Below are 24124 nucleotides of genomic sequence, written 5' to 3'. Positions count from 1 at the left end.
CCCAGAATCGGGGTCTAGGATGCCAGAGAAAGGATGGAGAGGGATGCCCATGAATCCTGGGATTTTGTACAAGGGCAAAGGCTAAGGAGCAGGAAATAAAGTGTGAAATTCTATCAACACTGTTGACTCTGGACAGCATCCTAAGAATGTCCCACTTCACTAGTTGGAAGGTCTCCCAAGTAAGCAAAAGCTTGACGCCATATGACAATGTCAGGTAACCAGCTCACCTGTCTCTTCCTTTACGTCACCGGGGACAAGTTCTGGCTGTCGACAGCACTGGCTTTCTTATACGCGGGGTTCGGTCAATCTGTTAGCCGATATTTTAACAACATGGATAAAGAAGCCATAAAAAAAAAAAAAGTGAACGTCTTCACCATAAGGTAGAGGGGATATGGATATTTCTCTGTATTATTTTCCTTGAATGTTGTTATACTGAGATGACTTAATAAGAAAAAGTCAATTGTAGTAGATTAAATGCATTCACCATCCCTCACGTGACTCAGCACCTCTGACACCAAGGTCCCATGTAAAGGGTCAGTCTCCTGAGGAAGTCAAGGACGGGGCATCAAAATGTACATGACACATTCAGAGGCGTGAAAAAATGAAGCTCATTGTGGGTCATCCCCACTCTCTTACTCTGGAGCTCCCGTTCCTCCTCGATGGCAGAGAGAAAACAAGTTTGTCAGTCGAGAGTAACTTATTCTACTCCTGTTTGAACCCTTTCACTTTGAGGTAAACTCAGCCTCATTTGGGGAAATACTCTGCCACTTCAAAGGCAGTTTCTTCCTTCTCTCCAGGGGCCACTGGCCGCTCCTCCTCCCTCCAACATGGTATCTGGGTGCAGAGGGAAGCCGACACACCCTTTCGGTCGGGTCCTTGGTGTTCTCAGCTACCAGCTGGTCTCGTCCCTGGATGTCCTGGGCTGGTGTTCCCGTACGTGTAGCAGATCTCACTGTCCTTTGTGGGTGTCCAGCTGGCATCTGCTGCTGACACCTCGGGTCCCTGGGGGTCCCTCAGATCCCCAGGTCCGGGTGCTTTGTCGCCTCTCTCTTCCTTGCTCTGACCACAGGCTGGTGGCAGGACACAGCTACTCTTACTCCTTGACGTCCTCTCAGCAGGGCAGACAGAAACTCTGGGCCTCCGGGACCCCTCTACGCTGGCTGTATTACCACCTGCGGACCATGGTAGGCACAACAGGAAAGCACAGGGCAGGGGGTGAGCCGAGATGTGCTGAGTGCCCCTCAAACCATCTGTGGTTTTCTGTGAGGGTTCCTAACACCTCATCACCCCAATTTTGCTTACGCCTGGTGGGTTGGGGAAAGGGGAGGCTTGAGGGGAAGAGGCAGCCGCTTCTCAGTGACCAAGCTGTGGACCACATCCAGGTTCTACCGTCTCGGAACTGCCCTCCTGTCTCTTGTAGCAACGTTTTCTACTTCCTCTTCCTGTCTGGTGGAAATCGCCCATAAATCTTTTCCTCTGCCATTCCGCACTTTGGCTTTCTTTTGATCTAGCCTCACTCTTTCCATGTTGAAGGAGACCCCGAGAAATGCAGAAAACTCTTTTCTTTCTTCACGAAGCTTGATTTCTCCATTGCCGTGGATGCAAAGTGCCATCTTGAAATTAGGACCCTAGAAATGACTCCATTTTCTTCGCTTTCTGCTGTAAGGATTCTAATTTTCTCCGAGACAGCAGAAGCTATGTCAACCAGTGACTTACCTCGTAGAATAAATCAAAGTGGTGTTGCAAAGGTATGGGAGAGGTATAGGGGAACAGTGTAGTCATTACCTAGACCCAAGGCCTGATGACCCGAGGGAAGGCCTATGACATCCTGAAGGAGAAAGTGTGGAGAGAGAACCAGTTCCGTTCCGTTAGGGTCCTAGCAGGTCAAGCGAAACCCTTAGGGAAGGAGCCAGCCAGAGGAATACGTACCAGCATCTTTCTTCCTTCTTTGGATCCCCAACTGGAGCATCCCATTGGCCAAACCTACCTAGACCCCAGAGGCAAGAGAGTCCATTGATATAACCCAGTCAGCCAGCTCCAGGATGGGGACAAGTAGAGGGTGGAAGTAACAGAGGACATCTACCCACAAAGCTTATCCCTGAAAGGAGAGTGGGGAGCAAAGAAAGTACAAGAGTATATGCAAAAGGAAATCTCCATGGCATTTTTCAAAAATACTATGTCCCTGTGACACAAGTCTGTCTTACCCACGGTTTAACTTCCGTCAGTGTCCGTCGAAGCGTGTGTTTCCATTAGAAGCCCACAAATTCTCAAAGCGTTCTGATGACAACAATAGCTAGCCCTGAGTGCTTTCTGTATGCCAAGCACTGTGGAAAGACTTTTCGTCGATGGGACGTACTACTCAAAAGAACCTTCTGGTGGGCACCTGGGTGGCTCAGTCTGCTGAGCATCCCACTCGTGATTTCGGCTCAGGTCATGAGCTCACATTTCATGAGCTCGAGCCCTGCATGCTTGGAATTCTCTCTCTCTCTCTCTCTCTCTCAGTAGATAAATAAACTTAAAAATAAAAAAAAAGGACCTTCTGGGGTAAGCATTATTACCGTCTCCATGTTACAGGTGGGAAAAACTGAGACTAGAAGAGTGAAAGAATTTGTCCAAGGTTATACAAGCTAATCAAGAGTCCATATAAGATCTAAGACCAGTGTGTCTAAGAGGGGCCGAGAGCTGAGAAGGCACAACTGGGAACTGAAAAGGGCGCCCCCTATCTCAGCATCAGCTGCTTCCAAGTCAGAGCTGACAGTCACCGTCCGGACCGGTGGGCATCCCACGTCACCAGCTCTGATGTCTCAAGAGCTGCTTGTGATCCACGTTGCATGGCAAAATTTCTCATTTTTGTTTTTGTTTTCGAATGTTTGTCTATTTTTGAGAGAGAGAGAGAGAGAGTTTGAGCGGGAGAGGGGCAGAGAGAGGAAGAGACAGAATCAAAGCAGGCTCCAGGGTCTAAGCTGTCAGCACGGAGCCTGATAGGGGGCTCATGAACCACGAGATCATGACCTGAGCTGACGTCGGACGCCTCACCCGACTGAGCCCCTGTCTCCCTTTTTTAAGTTGAATTGTTCAGTTCAAATTTGTTAGCCAGGTTCACCGATGGATGAGTTCAACACACTACAGGGCTTCCAGTTTTCAGACTCTGTTGGACGGTGACAGAGAAACCCCACCCAGCACCCCGGCACCCTCCGCTCCCACTGTAATGCCTGTCAACAGCCTTTACGGGCCACCCACAGTGTTTGTTTTCCATCACACCGACGACCATTTTGTTGGAAGCTTAGCAATAACGATATGATGGGCTGCTTGGGGTTACCAGCATGAAGCGCATACCACGATAAGAACTTCACCTAAGTTCACCTAAGTCATGCCGCCTAAACTCCACAACCCTGCAACTTGCATATATCACTACCCATTTTACAGGTGAAAACATTGGGTTGGGACGCATTAGGTCACAAGCCTGAAGTCACAAAATAGAAAGCAACAGAACTAAGGGACCAACTCAGGCCTCTCAAACTCCAGAACTTAGGCTTCTCCTATCCAAAGTGAAAGACTTTCCCCTTGCACAGCTCGGAGACTGTAGATACGCAAACCAGAAACCCAGAGGGACAATCGATCCTTGCAAGTCGGGTGCCAGTGAGAACTTCCAGACGATGCATTTTTGCACTGCAGGCTGCTCCCCCATGATCCAAATATTGTGCTTCTTAAAAGCACCATCCAGAAAAGAAAAGGAGATAAGCAAACAGAAAAGGAGATAAGCCAAGTAAAGAGTGGGACTGCGTGTACTCGGAAATAGGCAGGCTGGTGGAAAAACAAACAGAATCTGCTGAAAATTAATAGGAACACAGAGACGCAGCTGAAGAAATGTTAACAGATGCCTTGGTTCATGTTTTCTCATCCGTGATTTTCAGAGAAAATCATTTGTAGGGTTGCTGTATTAAAAAATGGGTTCCGGGTCGCCTCAGTCGGTTAAGCATCCAGCTCTTGATTTCAGCTCAGGTCACGATCTCCCGGGGTTCGTGAGTTCAAGCCTCGCATCAGGCTCTGCAAGGACCGTGCAGAGCCTGCTTGGGATTCTCTCTCTCCCTCCCTCTCTGTCCCTCCCCCTGCTCGCACTCACTCTCTATCAAAATAAATAAATAAACCTTTTTTAAAAAGGAGTTCCACTCACTGAAACTCAAAGGACACTATTAAAATACGTAGATTGTATCATCCCCTAGGCATGCCTTCCAAGCTCCGAGTACTTCTCTCCGTCTACGTCATGATTCTCATCCTCCTTTCCGGATGTTTCTGCCACCCTTCTCAGCACAAGCAGCTCTTGTTCTCCCCTCACCCACTCCTCACCTAGCAGTTTTAGTCCAGCAGAGAAATGAAGTCTGATCCAACGAGAAGTTGCGGGGGAGAAGATTCCTGGTTGCGTATTTCCATGCACCCCGCCACTCGGTGGATTTATTGTCAACTCTGGAGCCATCGCTCATCTCCCCAGCTTGAGTTGTCTCGAGCTCCACTGCCCATTCTTCCAAATGTCTCATTACTTCTAAAGTTATAACGATAAATGATAAACCTTACCCTTTCTTTTGGTGTTGTTGTTATTTATTTATTTTTGAGACAGAGAGAGAGAGAGAGAGCACAAGCAGGGGAGGGGCAGAGAGAGGGAGAGAGCGAGAATCCCAAGCAGGTTCAGTGCTGTCAGCGCAGAGCCTGACCCGGGGCTCAAACCCACACACGATGAGATCATGACGTGAGCTGAAACCAGGAGTCGGACGCTCAACCAACTGAGCCACCCAGGCTCAGGCGCCCCAAACTTTGTCGTTTCGAGAGATTTACTGCCAAGAGGCTTCTTCGTTTCTACCCAGAGCTGAGAGACAGGTCTCCCGGTTCGCACTTTCACAATGGATTTCCAGCCCCCACCTTTCCACAAAGCAGCCATTTCTCCCCTGAGACCGCCCCTTCCCTGTAAGAAACACTGGCACCCCCCTGTCGCTCGGGTCAGATCACCAGCGGGTCTCTGGGTCTTCCTGTCCCTTGTCCCCTCCAGCCAGGGGGGCTTGTCAAGCCCACCCCCCAAACCTCTCCATCCCACCCTCCTCTCCCCACCTCCCACGACACACCTCTCACCTCAGCTGATGCAGCCATCTCCCTTCCAGCCTCACCCCTCCCCTTCCCCTCTCTCCCCACTCTTCTGCACAGATTAGCCAGCCTAATCCTCACGAAATGCAGATCCATGCATGGCATTTTCTCCTGGCTTTCTGGTTGCTTCTGGAATAAAATCTGAAACCCTGAACATTTCCCACGGGGCTTTGCCTGACCGACTCTGGACTCTCTCCAGCTGCATTTCATGCCACTTTCCCTCTCTCTGTCCTCTCCAGCCATGCTGGCTTGCTTTCTCTTCCTCAAATAGGCCAAGTCCTGGACTGTTTCAAAGCCTTTACAGTTACCATTTCCTCTGCCCGGGTGCCCATCGCCTAATTTCTCTTTGAACAGCTTGTTCTTCCCTTCAGGTCTCGGCTCCTAATTCTTTTGCCCAAAGAGCCTTTTTTGGACCACCCAGTCCAAAGGGTTGTCCTTGACAGTTACTGGCTCCCTTGTTTATTTCCCTTCTGGCACCTTTCACAACCCACAATTACTTCACTTATATATTTACTTACTATCTTGTTTCCGCTCAACTTCTAAGGTAGAGTTTGGGACATCGTTGGGGGGGGGGTGGGGGACCCAAAAAACAAACAAACAACAAAAAAAAACCCCTGAGTGTTGAATGAATGGAGCCCACGGGCACTCTCCCACGATTTCGATAAAGCACAGAGTCAAAGTGAAGAAAGAGATACCACCGTCTCTGTGTGAGAGCAAACATCCAGTTACACTTATAAAAACATGTTCTTAAGCATAAGTTAAGATCCCAAAAGATATTTGCTAACCGACTATGCAGAGCTGTGGAATGAGATGCAAAGATAATAAACACATTTGATATGAAACAGATGGAGATCTGGTCACTGGTTCCTTGACGTGGGGCCCTTTAAAAAGTATTCTCTTCTCTTCGACATTTTGTGAGCATGTTTTTTAAGTGCCAGAAAGTGCTGTTATGGAGGACATCCCCAGCTCCCCCCGCAGTCACCGAGGACAAGACAAGGCTTAATTGAGTCCTGTGGACCCGCTCTCGTTTGCATATCTACCTGGTAAGGGCACGGCTACAACTTTATAAACAAGCATCTCAGAGTGAGTGAAGCACGTGAGGGTCCTTGAATAGGGCACTGGAGACACACGTCTAATAACATATTTATTGAGTGTAGATTTCCTTAATGTGCCAAAATATGCCTGAGGGTTGTCAGTACACATGTTACAACTTGCTAGAAAAGCTGGAGGTATCTAGTGATCAGACACAGAGCAGATGTTCTTTTCAGCTTAAGAATTTGGTTTTCCTGCAAAACTGCCCAGCTATTTGCAACTAGGCAGCAGACGAACAGCTTAGATCTTTGGAGAGCAGCAAGGGAACCGTCCTCAGTGATTGGAAGCCTCAGGAACTACAATGCCAGGAGCCAAGTTGAGACTCATGAGGGAAAAATGACGCACCTTTTTAAAACGTGGATGGCACGGAAAAATGTTTAGGTTTCTGTCCAGTATCAGCGAGGCTAGCTCAATGACAGGCGCTAACATGAGGCTCCAAGTGTAGACACTGTTATTTCTATTTCTGTAACCCTTGTCTTCTAATTATCACCTCCAGCAGGCTGGCTTTCAGATTAAATTATTTTGGCTTTCGGGGAAAAAAATGAAACCCACCCGAGATGCTGCCACGTAGCGCTAACCACAGCATGCCAAAGCAAAAATCGTGCTCTGCTTTCCGAGCCCTTCCTGGAGGGGCACATTCCTGACGAGGCTCGGCTGGGACCCTCATGGGTACAGAAGCACCGCCCTTGACTTTCTGCTCCTAACTCTGACCCTGGTTGTCACTGCGGATCTGAGCTTGATTATACACGCCCCTCCCACCCTGACGTTCCCTTCCACACGACTCATATTTTGGGTCTACTGTCTTTTGTCCTTCTCTACCTTTACCCAGTGCTTTGTCACCTACCCACCCTCCATCCATCCAGGCACCCAACCAACAGACACTGAGGATCTGCCTCTTGCTAGATCTGCACTACGTGCTGGGGAGCCGTCCGTGTGCAAGGTAGAGTCTATGACCTCATAGAACATGAAATTGAACAGCGGAAGTAGGTGTGAAAACAGACCATTTATTGTGCAACTGGTCATTATTAACATGGAGATACTTCAAAGATGCCAGGGACCAGAGGGAGGGCAGGTCTACATCTAAGGTTGAGAACTGGCGGGGGGGGGGTTGTCACGGACAGCCCCATAGAGGAAGTCATGAGTAGGCGTTCCCTGGGAGGAGGGGAGCACGAGGAAAGGAAAGAGGGGAAGTGTTACATTCCAGACAGAGGAGGAGAGACAAGCCCATCACAGAGGCCCGAGAGCCAGAAGCATTTCCAGGGCACTGGGATGGCTCACCTGGTGAAAGTGCACTGGGTGGGAGGTTGGGGGTGGTGGGGGGGGGGGCAGGAGGTGAAACAGAAAATGGAGAAGGGAACAGGGTCAGATCAGGAAGGACCTTGTGGGTCTTGTCCAGTGGGGGGCACTTGGATGCTTGAAAATCAACAACTGTTTCCTATTTCCCCAAATACAAAAAATTGATATCATGGGAAGTGGGGGTGGGGGGAAGAAACAGGAAACGCAGTTTGATGTGCAGCATATTCATTGTACCCCCTAAAGAGGAAATTGCTCTGGTGACAGATGGTAGCTACAATTGTGATACAGAGAAGTCGAATCACTACGTTGTACTTCTGAAACCGAGGTCACATCGTGTGTCAGCTATACTCAAATTTTTTAAATTATCACAAAAAAGAATATCGGGGCCCCTGGGTGGCTCAGTCGGTCGAGTGTCTGATTTCGGCTCAGGTCACGATCTCCCGGTTCGTAAGTTCGAGCCCCGCGTCGGGCTCTGCGCTGACAGCTGGGAGCCTGGAGCCTGCTTCGGATTCTGCGTCTCCCTCTCCCTCTGCCCCTTCCCCTGCTCGCACTCTGTCTCTCTGTCTCAAAAATAAATAAGCATTTTTTTAAAATTAAAAAAAAAAGAATATTGCTTGATATTAAAAAAATACCAGATGTTCTGGATGTTTCCCAACCTCCCATGTCTCATCCTTGTAAGAACCGTTTTCTTTGTAATACGTGTGTGTGTGTGTGTGTGTGTGTGTGTGTGTGTGTGTAATTCTTCAGCGGCATCCCTGGAAGCATAACACCTGTTCTCCGATCGTTCCACTGCTTGGGGGGGTATTCCCACCCTACCCTCATTACTGCTCTAAAGCAAATACGCAACGATAAGCCAACAGAGTCAATTTCTTTTCTTCCCGGATTAAATGAGTTTTCATCACATCAGAAGTTCGGGTTCAGCCACTTCCTCTGACAACCACACGCTCGGCCACCCATCTGGGGGCCGCGTCACCCAGAACCTCACACCTGATGGTGGGTTTTTCTCTTTTTTTCTACATTTAGAGTCCCCCACGAGAGGAAGGAGGAGGACCTGCCTGCACACCAGCCCTTGCCTGATTGGCAGACGCGGCCGAGGGGGGAAGGTGTCCAGATCGCTAAGGACACAGCCGATGACGAGGCTACCAGGGAAGGCCCGCCTCTCGGCAAAACAGAACCGCGGAAAGACGCCAAGGGTAAGGCCGGCCCGGGGCTACCGACCCGGTCCCCATGCATTTTGCAGACACCCTTCGGGTTTATACGGTGGGGTCCTGGAGCCGGGGCCTCTCACGCAAGGGTAGGGCTGCTGGGGTAGGAAACAGAGTCTGCAGAACTGCTGTCACGAATAGGACCGAACTTCTGACTTGAAGGCTCTAATTGGCACACTTTGGTGTTATCTGGGGCCGAAGGGGTTGCAGCGATTGGAATTAAAGGCCGTGTGTGCCTATCAGCTGGGTGGCCGCATCCCGTGTTGTGGGTCCCAGGGTCAACCTCATCTTCTCTGCGACAGGATCCGCTATGCTACTTGGGAGGAAACACAGAGCACAGCGTCCCCGGGGGACGGCCAAGGATGGCCTTTGCTCTCTGGCCAAGGGACCGCAACCCTTTTCCCATTCGACCATTGCCTTTACTTCTGCCGAGTTGGGCTGCTTCTAAGCCCAGCAAAGCACAGTCCTGAGCCCCGGACACTGGCCACTGCGGTCGTATGAGGAACGAATCACCTAGTGTCAGTGGTAGGCGTCTTCAGAGCAGGAGGCAGTGGCCACGGTACTGATCCACGCGCGGAACAGCAGCTACGCCGTCAGGAAGCACGTGTCCCTTGCCTTCTCCTTTGGCAAATTCTTTGTCTTCCCCCTCTCTGTCCCTTCTCCCCTGCCTCACCTATCTATTACCCAAGGAGTGATGTGTCCTTGCCTGTGGCTCTCCAGCTCTAATTTACCAACCTTGAGTTAAATAGACAGAGCAGCCCGCACTGTCTGTGCCCAGGGAGCTGGGGAAGGCACAGGGGTGGGTCATCTTTCCTTCCACGACTCTCTGTCAAGCTAAAGAAGTCAAACCTCTTGCAAATGCATCCTCATGGCATTTCTGCTAAGCGTGCCTCACTGACAGGGGACGGAAAAGCAAGGGGGTGTTTTTAAGGTGAAAAGTTATCTTTAAGCCTCATCATCATCTTAGTGGAAGATGCGACCTTTTCTGATCATTAACACAGAGCTATCACTCACTCCACGAGCTCAACAGAGTGACAAATTACTGTTGCCAGAAGGGGATACATAAATTCTCCTAATTACCTCCAGAGACCTATCCACGCGGAATCAGAAAAGGTTCTAGTTATGCAGACTTGGCTCTTTTTTTTTTTTTTTGAAAATCATAGTTTCGCTTGCCTAAAAGTCTTCTTGGTTTTAGTCCCATTCGGGGCCAATGAAAAGCTGTGATGGCTGAGCCAGATAAGAGAGAGCTTGGAAAGGAAATTTTTACTTTTTTTTTCTTTTCTTTTCTTTTTTTTTTTTTTTTTGCAAAGGTTGGTCTTACTCCCCAGGACCGAAACTAGCAATTAAGGAGAATTGTAGGGTAAGGAAAGAGAAGAGATATAGCAAAAGTAGGAGAGAGAGAGGAGACCCTTTATTTTGGGATAAAGGCCTCAGCCTGGAAGCCAAACAAATTGAAAATCTTCATTGCAGGCCCAGTTGAGAAGAAATTGTCAAGTTCAAAGGCGTGTGGGAGAAGCCCCTGGCCTCCTCCCATCTCTGAGCTCAGATGCTTGCTGAGGGCAGGCATAGAAGCCCAGGGCTTTTCCAGACACCTCCACATTCCCGAACACTCCCCACCTTCCCAATTTCTATTCCTTTCCGGGTCTGTTGAGGGCTCAGAGCCCCCTTTGCTTTTGGACTTTAGTGTCTCACACAGCAGCCATTTATCCCAAGTCAGCTAAGTGACAAGAACTTCAGGGAGTGTACAGGAGACAAAAATGGATTCGTTCTTTTGCTCCCTGAATCTCTGTTGAGCTCCCGCTCTGAGGCGGGCTCTGTTCCAGGGCTGAAAATACCGCGGTGAACAAAACCGATAGAGATAATCAAAGACACTAATGCAGCGAGTGCATTAAGGGGCCTCGTTCTGCACTCCAGCTCGTCTCCAAGCCTCCCAGAGCAGCGTTGGCAGAGGGCGAATCGAGCCGCACTCCCACCCACTTACGGTCCAGTCTGGGCCAAATCGGTTCCCTCGGGAGAATGCCAGTGCTTTTTGGCTCCCTAAGAAAAGAGTGCTTCTGGAAGCTTCGGAAACATTTATCCTGGGAGCCTGAGGTCCGGAATCCACAGGCTGCACCCACGTGAGCCCTTCTGTTTCTGATTTTCTTCCCACTTGAAAGTAATCGGGCTGGGGGTTTGTACCCACTTCTGACCCCAAAAGGCTCAGGAAATTACAAAGCAAGTTTTCCAACAGATGCTTTCACCAGCGTCAGACAGTCCTGCACAGCCGCCAATTTGCTCTCACTACATCGCGCAAGCCTGACGCCTTAAGAAGTAAAAGGGGCCTGAACCGAATGGCCCCGCTTGCTTGAGGAGTGTCCAGCTGGGACTGAGAGGCCACCTTCCACTGCTTCAGGCCGTAGTCCTAAAGCCACAGGAGGTCTGCCAGGCCAGGGATCCTGGCAGGAAACACCCATAGGTGTGGGCTATAAAGATCAACAGTGGAGTGTGTGTGCACGCACGCATGGGCGAGGCAGAGGGGGAGGGACAAAGGGAGAGAGGGAGGGAGGGAGATTCATAAATGTTTAAGAAACGGGCGAAATGGGCTCCCTTGGAAATGTGTGGTTTGCACAGCAATTTTTGGAATCTCAGGGCAGAGAGTAGCTGGGGTGACTGAATCCCAAGAATCTACAGCCACTCCCCAGTCGGAATGCCATGTGTTGTATGAAATCCGAACCACAGCCCTAGCCCACGACCCGCCTCCACTCAGGGGAGGTGGGGCAGATCTGGGGAGATTTGGTGCTCACAGCACCCAAGAAGCACCAAGGTAGAGAGGCCTTCCAGGTTGTAGTCTGAATGCTAAGAGCCTGACACGTAACAGACACTAAGGAACTCCTTCTTAATTCGTCAGTGACATCACTGAGCAGAGGAGCAAACGTGTGAATGCGGGGACCCCGGCCCAGCAGCCCCGCAAGGAACAGTTCGGTCCGAAATGCCAGCCGCGACGTGACCGTCGTTGGCAGCTGTGACTGTCAGCGTTGAAAGCAAATCCAAATCCAGAACTGCCTTCTGGAAGCTTTCATCGCTCGTCCCAAGTCCAACCGTTGGAGCCAGGGTGGTGTGGAGGGGAGATGGGTTTGGTCACTCTTCAGCTGGGCAGTCTTTTAGAGAGGTGAAGATTACTGCCGTGTTCTGCCATTGGGTTCTTTTTTTTTTTAATTTTTTTTCTTAACGTTTATTTATTTTTGAGACAGAGAGAGACAGAGCATGAACGGGGGAGGGGCAGAGAGAGAGGGAGACACAGAATCGGAAGCAGGCTCCAGGCTCTGAGCCATCAACCCAGAGCCTGACGCAGGGCTCGAACTCACAGACCGTGAGATCGTGACCTGAGCTGAAGTCGGACGCTTAACCGACCGAGCCACCCAGGCGCCCCTGCCATTGGGTTCTTCAGTCAAAGTACTCCCACCTCCTTCGGCCACGCCCCAAACGACAGAGTTTCAGGGTTTTAATTCTTGCACCATCGTCATCATCATTCTGTGAATGAGCTGCAGTCTGGATGCTCCTGAGCCAAATTCAGTGATGTGGCTGTGATCGGACCAGGAAGGGAAAAGTGGGTCTGTCCCCTTCCTGTTCTAGACCCTGTCCCTGTTGGTGCAGGCGACAGCCTCACTGGCATATTCAGTGGCTTTGGCCCATCTATCTCACCCCAAACCTGAACGTACTTTTTAGACCCCAAACAGATGCTCCGTGAAGGGTTACTCAAAGACAAAGAGCAACTTCTTCTTGGGTCCTCTGTGCCTTAGACCAAATTAAACACATCAGGTCCCATGAGTGATTCGTTATTGTGGTTGAATTCTATTTCAACCACCCTATTCCCCCTCCCACACCATTATCCATTGTGCATTCTTCCCATGACTCAGTAATGAAGGAAGGAGGCATCCCAGAGTCCCCCCTCCCTCACCGATTACAACTCCAGAAAAGGATTCTTAAATTACAATAAAAATGCTGAATTATTCCTTGCATGTGTTGACACTGGACAGCTGGCCAAGTGTTTTTCAAATGCTTGGGGAGTTTGCTTTATTTTTTAGATTTTTATGTCAAACAGAATTGCACTTGCCCTGAAGGGGTAAAAAGAAAAAATTCCACCAACAGAGGAGTGTGTTTCCCCCACATGACAAGATGTCCAGAGGAAGGCAGTGCGGGACCGTAGGGAACTTCATGATGACATCAGAGACCCAAGCCTTTTATAATCTACGTCTCCTTATCCTCGTGTTCACAACATGGCTGCTCACCTCTGTGCATCACATTCACAAGCCAGGTGGAAAGAGGACATGTTAGTGAAGAGAAGAGAGAAAGATACATTCTGGCTGACTGGACCAACACAGTAACTTTCCAAGACACCCCTTCTCCACCAACAGACTTTTACACACACACACACACACACACACACACACACACACACACTGGAAAAGCTGGATTAAAATGTGCATTACTACTAGAAGTAAAGACTAGCTTTTCTTTAAAGAAGGGAAACTCTAATAATCATGATGGTCTAAACTCAGAAAAGTAGGTCTGCACCCTCTCAACGGGAGCAAAACAGATGAGCATCACCATGTGACCACGGCCATGTCTTTTGTTTTTTTCTTGAGGTCTCTTCGATGTTCGGTAAATTGGCTTTTGTGCTCCCGGTCCTGATTCACAGAGTTTTCATCATCCCTTCTCCTGCGCATGACTTACAAATGTGTCTACTTGTGGGGATGGCTTGGAGTGCGAGTCCGAAAAGACACCCTTTCCGTGCCCGTGGCCCTGATCCCTACCATGTGCAAAAACCCTACGTGGCATAGGCAAATACCTGTCACTTCTGACTGCACTTTGTTTCACAAAGCAGCAGGCGTCGGTGTCCGCCTAGGTTTTGTCCCATTTATAGTTCACAGAAAATCAGTGAGCTCATGGAGATGAACCTTATTTCGCAAACTGATGGCAATGTCACGGGTAAACAGCCAGGGGTCAGAAATGGCGGGGTTCCCCTGGAGGCTCCACTGTTCCTAACGTGTGACCTTGGCCAAGTCCTGTGACTTCTCTGCACTATTATTCCTTCACTGGTGTGTACGTTTTCTGGTGCCGTGTAACAAATTACCACACATTTAGCAGCTTAAAACAATGCCCGGCTTAGCTGGGTCCTCTGCGTGGGGTCTTATCTGAGGCCCGTTCGTTGCCTGAGCCCATTTGCTGGCAGCTTTAGAAATCAGGGTGGCTAGCTTCCGTACGGTCAGCGTGACTTGAGTCTCAAGTCCCCTGAACTTCTTTTAAAGGGCTCACCTGATTAGGCCAGGCCCACCCAAGAGAAATTCCTTTCTCATTCATATCTACTCCACTGATTGGGGACCTAATTCCATCTGCAAAGATCCCTCCATCTTGGCCACAATGGGACGTAATGACGAACTGTATCTCTTCATATTCACAGGTCCTGTGCACACTCTAGGGGAGGGGACGCTACAGGGCATACATAATAGGCGGCAGAATCTCGGGACCACACCCTATAAAATGAAGACACGAATATGACCTATCTTATATGGTCGCTTTGAAGGTGTAATGAGATGGCGAATGTAACAGGAAGCATCCTATAAGCCGCAGCTGCTATAATTACTCTAGCATTTCTGAGTATCTATTACACGTAGCATTTCTGAGTGTCTATTACACGGCAGGCTGCACGTTAGGAGCTGTGGATTCAGAAAACACTAACGTAGACCTTGGTCCAAAAAAAAAAAAAAACCAATCGTGGCGTTTCTCTAATATTCCCCTCACCCCCCAACCCTGTTCAAAAGCTGGCAAACAGCAAAAAAGCTTTCAAATCCAACTAAATGACTTTTGGATACAGAGACTCAGGGGTTTTGCTCACTTATTGAAGCCACTGTCAAAGATAAAAAGTGCTGACTTCAGTAGAATACCATAATCCATAAGGATTATTATTTCTACCCTTAAGAACCCCCCCCCCCCCCCGCCCCACTGGTTTGGTGCCTCAGTAGTTCTCAGCCTGGACTGCACACGACTGACTCCCCTAGATGGCTTTTTCCGGGGTCCCACCTGCCAAAACGCAGATGCATGTGGCCTGGGGTGCACCCTTGCTTTGGAATTTTTTAAAGCCCCCCAGGACACCCCAACACACCGCCAGGAATGTGAACTTCGGTGGGAGCCCAAGTCTGATAGCTTCCCAGGGTCTGAAAGCCAAATTCCCCTTAAAGAGAAACCACCGAGGACAAGACAACCAGACATGTGAGCAGCGATAAAGCATTTTCCCGTTTACTTGTAGCAAACATTGAAATTCAACACATTTCACACCTTTCCAAGGGGCTCTCCCAGGTCCCGGCTGCTGTTCCTTTTAGCGGACAGCCCACCCCTGGGTGGGGACTATCTGGGGTCGTGATGAGCGCAGAATAAGTTGCCCACGGAGCCAAGAAAGGTGCTCAGCTTGTCTTCCTCAGGCTCGTTCAGTGCTTATTGGCTCTGTCACCTGCATATATGCAGCACCTACTATATGCCCAGCTTCAGGCGGGGTGCTGGGACTTCAAAGACCAAAGTCTGCCTTCCGGAGCTGAGAGTCTAATGCCAAGAGGCAAAGACACCCTTCTTGTACCAGACGAGAAGTGCTTTCTGGATCGAGGGCCTGGAGGTAGATTTTCTGTTGTAAATAATCTTTTTAAAAGCCTTCTCAGTCTTCTAAGACTATGCGTATCTCTCTCCAGGGTCTGATCCCTGCAGAGAGCAGCCTCTTTCTGACTTCCCTTCCACCCCCCTGGCAGCCATTCTTTCCCACCCCCACCCCCAAGTAATTATCATCAAGGAGAGGAATGTAAAAACTGCCAAAATGTCATAATTATTCCATAAGAAAAGAAGAGCGACCTGAAGCCCCAGCTTCCTCTTTTCCCATCACTTGTAACCCTCCAGGGTTTCTCTCCCATACAAAGGGGCATGCTCCAGAACCCCGGGAACGCATCCCGAGCCGGGTCGGGGCTGGCTCCTTCTACCTGCTGAGCCGTCCCTGCTTCCAGCAGGACTGATTGCCAATGCGGCAGAAAGCAGACACTTAAGGACTGGGGAGGCTTTGGCAAAGCCCAGGGAAGCTGGGTTCCTCGTTTGAGATAACACTGAGCCCGTGGCAGCCTGGGGTTGGAAAATCGGGACTGGCTGTGGTTTGCCTGGGTCTAGAGGGAAACGTTCCCTACGCCCCCCCCTCCCCCAACCAGAATAACATATGCTCCTACAGAGACCTGAGAGGGAGGTCAGCTGGCATCCATGGCCTTCAAAACCTCTTCCCCCTTATAAACACTCATTGAAAGCTTACTATGTGCAAGATCCTGGGCTGGGCTAGGCTAACCGCCTCCCCCCCCCCCCCCCCCCCCCCAGCCTCCTTCCACCATGAAAGGTGTTCAAATATCACAACCTTGCTGTGGTCTTAAGGATTAAGTATCATGGAACCCAGAAAGAATCATTCGGAGTTATTTCTTTATACCTACTCTGGCATCCTGGGGAAATGGCTATGTCAAGCTTGCTTCCTTCTCTATTTTTAAATTCTGTTGGAAGAGTGAGACCATCCTGGGCTGCTGCTAAAAGCTTTCAGGAACCACACGAGAAGATACCACCCAGACCCAAGCCTCCCACCCTGGCTGTCCACAACCTCAGCTCCTAAACTCTAGAGAAAGGGAAATGACCCTAAGACCATGGCTGGCTCGGCAACCTAGAGATGGAGTCTGGCCATTATTTATGCCTCTGGCGCATGCGTGGGGGGGAATAAACATCTCTGTCCAACATCAGGAAGTGAGATTAGATTAGATGGAGGCCGAATTGCCTCCCGGTGCCTCAAAGCTGCCAGTGCGAAAATTAGTGATTAAGGGTCAGGATGATGAGATTGCTTACTCTAGGACTTGGGAGCCCACACATAAGGGCTAGAGTATGAACTGGATGACGTCGAAGACCCTGGGAACCCTAGATTTTGTCACTGAGTTAGGCCAGCCAGCCCAGGCTCGGTTTGCTGAAGGCTTGGTCACGGGCCAGATGTCTATCTTGCATTGGGATTTTGAAATCGCTGAGAAAACTCCAGAACACTCATTTCTATTTTGGAAATCAGTGCTTGCCTTAGGAAATTGTCTCCTTGCAAGAGGGGGTGTATTGAAGCATCCGCTAATGGAGGGGTTGGCAAACGACAGCCCATTAGGCCAAATTTGTCCTGCCATCTGTCTCGTGTGACTGGCAAACTAAGAATGGTTTTGCCATTTTTAAATGGTTGAAAAAAAGAAATCAGAGGCATAATATTTTGTGATGCATGAAAATGATCTGAAAGGTAAGTTTGTTGCCCATCAATAAAGTTTTATTGAGCTACAGCCACATCTACTTGTTAACTTGTTACCTATGGCTACTTTTTTTTTAAGTTTACTTCTTTATTTTGAGCGGCAGGGAGAGAGAGAGAGAGAGAATCCCAAGCAAGTTTCACACTGTCAGCGCAGAGCCCCATGCGGGACTCAAACTCACGAACTGTGAGATCATGACCTGAGCCGAAACCAAGAGTCAGACGCTTAACCGACAGAGCCACCCAGGCCCCCCTGGCTACTTTTGTGCAGCAACAGCCACGTTGTGTCGTTTCAACAGAGATCACATGGACCTCAAAGCCTAACATAATTACTCTCTGGCCCTTCCAGAGAAAGTTTGCCGACTTCTACACTAGTATGTAAAAAATAATTCTGCACAAATACAAAAAAGTGAGAGGGTCACATAATTCAGTCTTTAATTAACCTAATTAAATGACCATCTTGGGAGCCCAGGATGCTCTTCTCTACTCAGTTAAACCCCCAGGGCAGTAATTAACTCGACTCATGTGGCAGCCGCAAAACAACTTGCCAGGGATGCACCAAGCACAGAGAATTGCCCACCATGCCGATCACATTCCAGAAAGCAAATCAGAGTATCGTATAGGTTCGATGAGTCTCCCAAAACAAGAGCACTTTCCTTCTTGGCTCCTGGGTTGAGGGTCTGCTTCCTTCTCTGCGGCGAGAACCTTCCTTGTTAATCTATGGGTCAGGGTCAAACACAGAGACATTAACCCTGGTGGAGGCGGGGAAGGGGCCAGCACTGCGCACGGATCCTACAGCACGGCATTTCTCTCCTCTCCTCCTTGGAACAGACTGGAAGCTGCCGATCCCGCTGGGACCCGTTTATCCACCGTTAATCTCAAGTCTGAGCACCACCAAAGCTGTGGGGCGAAGCTGGGACTTGACTCCTCTGATGGCAAAGAGCTTACGGATACCTGACGTGAGTCTTCCAAGGGTCCCCCCCTTTTCCTTATCCTTTGCACCCTGGGAAGTGAGAGAATGCCCCACGCAGGGGTGGGTTGAGCCAACAAGGTCCTGACAAAGACAGGAGGAAGTGGTTTCTGTGCCCTGCCGTCTCCCTCCCACCCCCCCTCACCTCTGCCACCATGCAAGACCAGTGCAGGGAGAGAAACACAGGTCATAACGTTATCATGACCTCATCAGGGTTCCCCAAAGAGACAAAACAGGCAACCCTCCCAATCGGACAGTTTTCCAATGCTCCGAGTGGTCTTTTCCACCCCAGGGCACCTCTGTTCCTCCTCCCGGCCCCGAATTTCTACCACACCCCCACCGTGGAAGATGTGAGTCTTCAACACCTTACCTTGTGGCTAATGGGTTCGTTTTGCTCTGTGAGTGAGATGTGTTTGAGAGGTTTGGGGGCCACCTACCCCTGTTGTCTCAAAACCCGGGAATGGCCTTCTCCCAAAGGTAACTGCTTGCTCACGTGACAAACTTCTGTCACACACTTACTGCAGACACGTCGTCATGTAGATGGACCATCCGTGTGGACGGATGAAACAGAGGCCCTGTTCTCACGGATCTTAGTGCCTAGCCGGGACATGGTCGAGGGGAGAGACACTCACAGGAAGTCAAGTGGGGGACACAGACCCTTGGGCTCCGTGTATGGAAAGCCCAGAGGAGGACTTTACCGCAGCTGAGGGGTTAGGACTTAGCTCTGGTGGAGGTGCACTGCACTGGCAGCCAAAATCGGGGCCCTGAGAGATGGATGGGGGTAAGTGGGGGTGGGTGGGAAGGCAGGACAGGAGGGGGGGGGGGGACAGACACCCAGGCGGAAAAGGAGGCACACGCCCACTGTATTATAGACGTGATGATGAGGCCGGTGATGCTGGCTCTCCCAAAGGAAAGCAACGTGACAAGTCAGGGACAGGAGAAGAGCTCGAAGAGGCCGGGCTGGAGGCCTCGCATGGCGCAGAGGAGATGCGCTCTGCCGTCCGGAGGTTCTGGCCCAGTCCCGAGGACTCGGGGTGGCCCGGCTCCTTCTAAGCTCCAGGGGTTTCAAGCCATCGTCCTTCAACGTGGACTCCCTTAGAGCAGAGTCACCCCCCTGAAGCTACGCAGTGGCTTTATGCTCGAGAAGGTAACAGAAGGCCCTCAGGAAAGTCCTCTCACCCGGCGGGGGTCTCAGTTTCCCCATCCGGGAAGCGGGATGTTTGATTTCCGGAATCCCTAGGGGTTCCTCTGCCCGCCTCCAGAGCTGCTATGGCCGCGTTCTTCTGGCTCCTTACGGTCAGGGCTGGAAGAAATAAAACAACACGCATCTTTGTTTCCTGCTGTGTGGGAGGCAGGAAATGGCCGAAGCCCCTAATTGGGATGAGGTTCCTGCGGCCTGTCCAGCCGCCCACTCCTCGGCAACCCCCACCCTCGCAGGTGTTGCCGGCCAGAAAGGAGGGCACCCTCGGCCATCCGCGGCCGGAACCCATCTGCTGCCGGGCGGCCGACCACGTCCCTGCCTCTGGGGGGTGTGAAAGAAATCGTGATGCAGATAGAGTCGCCCTGCCACACCACTTCAGCTACCTGAGCCTCCTTGTGGCCCCTGCCACAATGGTAGCCACAGTCCTGCCACAGGGCCTTTGCACTTGCTATGCCCGCTGCCTAGACTGCTCTGTTCCTCCCTCACCTCAGATGTCTTTGTTCAAGCCTCACCTCAGCAAGGCCTTCACTGGCCACCCCATCTAAAACTTTGCTGAGCCTCCTCTGCAAACAGGGAGGGCAGGGCGTGCCTGGAGGGGGGGGCCTGCAATCAGAATCTAGGCTGAGGAGGTACCCGCTCCTCGGAGAAACGGACATGCAGGTGGAATGTGACGCTCGGTGGTCAGTACGAGGAGGGAGGGCAGGAGAGGGAATGGGGGGAGGGTGGGGAACCCAGGAGACCAAGTGAGAGTGGGCGTCACGGCGGTCAGAAGGCAGGGCTGGCACGGCCACAGCTGTGGGCACCCAGCAGGGCAGCCCCCGAGAGAGGGCTGGGTCCGGGCAGAGGGCGCACAGAAGGGAACTCAGGCTTGGGAAACCCACCGTGCACCCATGGCGGTGTCTCTCCCAGCGGAATGCAGACAGGGCTCCTTTGCGCCTCGGTTTCTGACAGGAGCGAGATTAGAATCACGAGACAGGACCCTCCGGCCCACACCACACTCTGCCTCCTGCCTGTTGCCTCCAGGAAGGATGGCCTTCAACCGGTAGCCAGCTTGACTCTCCAGTCTCATAGCCACCAGGCCCCTTCGAGGCTGGAAAGGGACCTTGTAAAGTCATGGCCTTCCAGGTGGGTGGGGAGTCAAGGTCCTACAGTGAGTGGCAAGCTCCTAAGGAGAGCTCAGTGCCCCGACCTCACTCGAATGTGCCAGACTCCCAGCAACAAAGGGAAGGGAGGGCCCTTTTATCCGCCTCCCGAGGCCACGGAAAATCAAGAAAGGTAAATGGAAGTCCAACGGATAAGCCAGAGGCAGGGACAAGAGCTGCCTGTTTTAAAAAGTATTCTTTGTCTCGGCGCGAGCCCAGGGTGCTTGGTAACCACATGTTACCTCGGCCCCTCACTGCAGGTGCCTGTGGCCTGTGTGCCCCCGCAGGGCCCCTTCTGGCACTCTGTGGACACGAAGGCAGAGAAGAGACTGGCCGGTCGGAAGGAGCGCCGCAGCCGCTTTGGGGACGTCAACGTGCACAAACGCTACCAGCTTGGGCAGATCTTCAGCCCCTTCCAGGCCCTCGCCACCACGGTGAGCCCCCTTCTCCTTGGAAAAGCTTTTCGTTTTTTGGTTTTGCTTTTTAAGTCTTTTAGGGAGAACGGCGACAACCCCCAATTCTTTGTCTTTTTTAAGAAATGCGTTAGTCAGCGGCGGCCGCAAAAATGCCGCGTAACAAACTACTCTAAAATTTGCCGGCTTTTACCATCGCGACCGTCTATGTTTCTTACCTGCTGGCCTGCAGAGAAAGTGGCTCGTTCCTCTTCTGTTGATCGCAAGTTCGCAGGGTAGGAGGGAGTAAAGAACTGAGAGCAGTGATCCTATCTACCACAAGAGATGAACTGTAGCCTACCTAAAGGTCGGTAACCTGAGGTTTGGGGAAGTTCCGAAGGCAAGTGGTTATAGGTGTGGTGTTCTGAAATAAGAGGAGAGAGAGGGCTCTGGGAAAGGGAAGTTTCTGTGATAAAGGAAGAAGGTTCTGGCTCCCGTTCCCCTTCCTCACCTGTGACCCTCCAGACTCCAGTCACTTTGAGTGGGACCATCGCCAAATGCATTTCCTTAAAACCATTACTGTGCTGTCTTTGTGATACTTTCTAGACATAGTTTCTTATGATCCTAAAATTTGAGTGTGCATATGAATCACGTGGGAAGCCTGATTAAAATGCAGACTTCCAGCGGGCACCCGGGTGGCTCAGTCGGTTAAGCGTCCGACTCCGGCTCAGGTCATGACCTCACACTTCGCGGGTTCGAGCCCCGCGTGGGGCTCTGTGCCGTTGGCTCGGAGCCTGGAGCCTGCAGCCTGCTTCAGATTCTGCGCCTCCCTCTCTCTGTGCCCCTTCCCTGCTCATGCTGTGTCTCTCTCTGTCTCTCAAAAATAAGTAAACATTAAAAAAAAATTTTTTTAATAAAAAAATGCAGACTTCCAGGCTTACAGTGATTTCCATTCAGAGGGTTTGGGTGGGGCCTTGGCGTTTCCTTCCTTAACAAATTCTCTGTTCACCACCTTTCTGGGGCACTCCTTCCCAACCTTGTTCACGTCAGCCCTGTGTCTGGAGGGAGCCAGTATGGCAAGGCCACCTGTAGCCCAGCACAGCTCAGTAGTGCGCCTTACACCCCAGCTCTGGGCCTTTCTTCTCCCCAGTAGCTCTCAACCCTTTTCTGAGCTTCAGAATCACCTGGGTGATTAGCCATGCTAACGCCCAGGTTTTTGCCCCAAACCCCTTAAACCAGAAGCTCGCTGGCGTGAATTGGGAGCGGCAGCACCAATGTGTCGAGCCCACATCGCGCACCAGGTGTGGTGCTAAAAGGTGGCGTTTTGGGTGATGGGGGGGCTCATGGGGTCTGGAGCCAATGGCCAAGAAGGAATTCTCGAAGACGTCTTTGGTGCAAAAAGGTGATTTTATTAAAGCACGGGGGTAGCAAGAGCTGCCCTGGGGTCCCGACGGGTAACTCGTCGTTATATACCCTCAGGTTGGCAGGGGGTCAGGGATAGAGGGAGTCCCTAAGGGATTTTGGAAGACACCTTTCCAGGACCTTGAGGGGCTAGCTGTTGCTAGGGAAACGCCACCGTTTAATACAACCCCAGTCATGAGACCCTTGAGATGTAGATCAGGGGGCCATAAGCCTGGAGTCTGGTTGCCAGCATGTATCTGGGGGCAGTTGAGATAAAGGAAATAGACTTACAGGGGCCTCAAGGTTGGGCTAACGTGAAGCTAAGGTTCTCTTTTGCCCCCAGCGAAGTGCCATTATCCAGGCAGCTGAGCTCCTAGAGGGAGGTCATTCTGCTGGTTTCAAGGGCTTGTCAACGGGCTGCAGGGAGTAAGGGAATTTAAGTTTTTCTTGCCTTAGTTTCCCACATGACCATGGCACGCACTTAAACGCCTTTCCTTTGCTCTTGGGTAGCTGAGAGTGTGTCCAAGGAATATCACACATATTCTACTTGCGGGGCATGTGGGGGGCAGCCTGTGTTTGACCCTCATGCTCCCTCATCACTAAAGACCTTACCTCCAATCCTTAACCTTCATGACCTCTACCATGTTAACATCACCCTCACGATACCCACGAAGCAAGAAAAGATGAGATGTGGTAAGCAACTTGCCCAAGGCTGTCAGCGGTCAGGGCAGAGCCGGGATACGAACCCGTGCACTGGAGCCAGGGCTCCCCAGCCCCACACTCTATTTCATTGCCTTTATTCTCTGCCGCCTAGGAGATGCGAACAGTGTCGTTCCCCCAAGACCTGCCCACGAATCCGCACGTGCAGAGAATGGGCATTCCACGCCCCGCGGATGGGAATCGCCACGCTCTATCCCTGTCCTCCACGGAGCAGGGCGCCAGAAAGGATGACAACAACCCCGCGAAAGAGAAGGCAGCGAGTCACATTAGAATGCCTTTATTCCCCCCAATAGTTAAAGCAACAAAATCTAATGACACGAAATAATAAAAATTTTAAAACTGCGATCTGGCCCCTTGCTGCAAGGCTTTGCATTGAGACAGATAGAGCCCAGCGACTCAGGAACGCGGAGACGTTGTCAGGCCCGACTTAACATTTAGATAATTTGAGGAATGCCACCAACAGGCCTCTGTGGGAATATTTTAGAGAGGATGAAACCGTTAGGAGCTGCGATACTGAACTAGAAATGAATCCTTAGTAGGTACATGATTCTCCAGAAGTCTAAAGATGCAGAGAAGGGATGGTTAGAGTTCAGTGAATCAAGGACCCCACCCTTTCTGTCCTCCTGGTCTACCATCACAGAGTGTTGGATGGCAACCTTGGGGTTCACTCCTCATGGTGAGAAAATGGTTGCCACTGCACCAAACACCACATCCACACATGACCACGTCAAACCCTGGAAGGCTGACATTTCTCCTCATGCGACAAATGCATGCAAACGTGTACACACACACACACACACACACACACACACACACACATACACAACCTCTCCTGGGAGCCACTTAGCATATTTTTCAGCAATTCTCCTTGGCCAGGATGGTGTGGCTTGCCCATGTCATAACCACAAGGGAAGCTGGTAAGGACGTATCGGGTGTTTACTAGGACGCAAGTTCTACCATCAGAAATGGAAGGTAAGAAGATGGCCGATGGGGAAGCAATCAATGTCGGCCACAGTGCACACTCACTGGTTTGCAGATCAGACCATTACAGTGAGAAACTTCTATTTGTGCCGAGTGGAAACCTGTCATGTAATTTGTAAGCATCCACCCTAAGGTTGCTCCTCTAAGAAGCTTCCCCCACCTTAAGTAGCTTTCACTTTCCTTTGATTTTAAAAGTAATGTGTGCTTGGAGGGGCTGGGTGGCTCAGTCGGTTGAGCCTCAGACTCTTGATCTCTGCTCGGGTCAAGATCT

At 50.8% G+C, this 24124-nt stretch overlaps 1 protein-coding gene across 3 annotated transcripts; it reads left to right on the top strand.

Annotated features, from left to right (window-relative positions):
- On the top strand, nucleotides 1-23217 carry LOC122207199. Of its 3 annotated transcripts, none has more exons than XM_042917082.1 (5): nucleotides 1-214; nucleotides 8545-8714; nucleotides 17878-18005; nucleotides 20647-20793; nucleotides 22967-23217. In XM_042917082.1, exons 1-5 carry the CDS (start codon nucleotides 147-149, stop codon nucleotides 23195-23197), a joined length of 744 nt encoding a protein of 247 aa, XP_042773016.1. In that variant the 5' UTR covers nucleotides 1-146; the 3' UTR covers nucleotides 23198-23217. The 3 variants fall into 3 exon arrangements, with proteins under 3 accessions (XP_042773016.1, XP_042773015.1, XP_042773017.1); XM_042917081.1 differs by having other exon boundaries at nucleotides 20620-20793; XM_042917083.1 differs by lacking the exon at nucleotides 22967-23217 and adding an exon at nucleotides 20896-21322 and having other exon boundaries at nucleotides 20620-20793.
- The last annotated feature ends 907 nt before the right edge of the window (nucleotides 23218-24124 follow it).

Source organism: Panthera leo, chromosome E1, assembly GCF_018350215.1.
Source record: "Panthera leo isolate Ple1 chromosome E1, P.leo_Ple1_pat1.1, whole genome shotgun sequence".
Lineage (NCBI taxonomy): Eukaryota > Metazoa > Chordata > Mammalia > Carnivora > Felidae > Panthera > Panthera leo.
The sequence above is the reverse complement of the archived record's forward strand: the minus strand, read 5'-3'. Positions and strand labels throughout refer to the sequence as shown.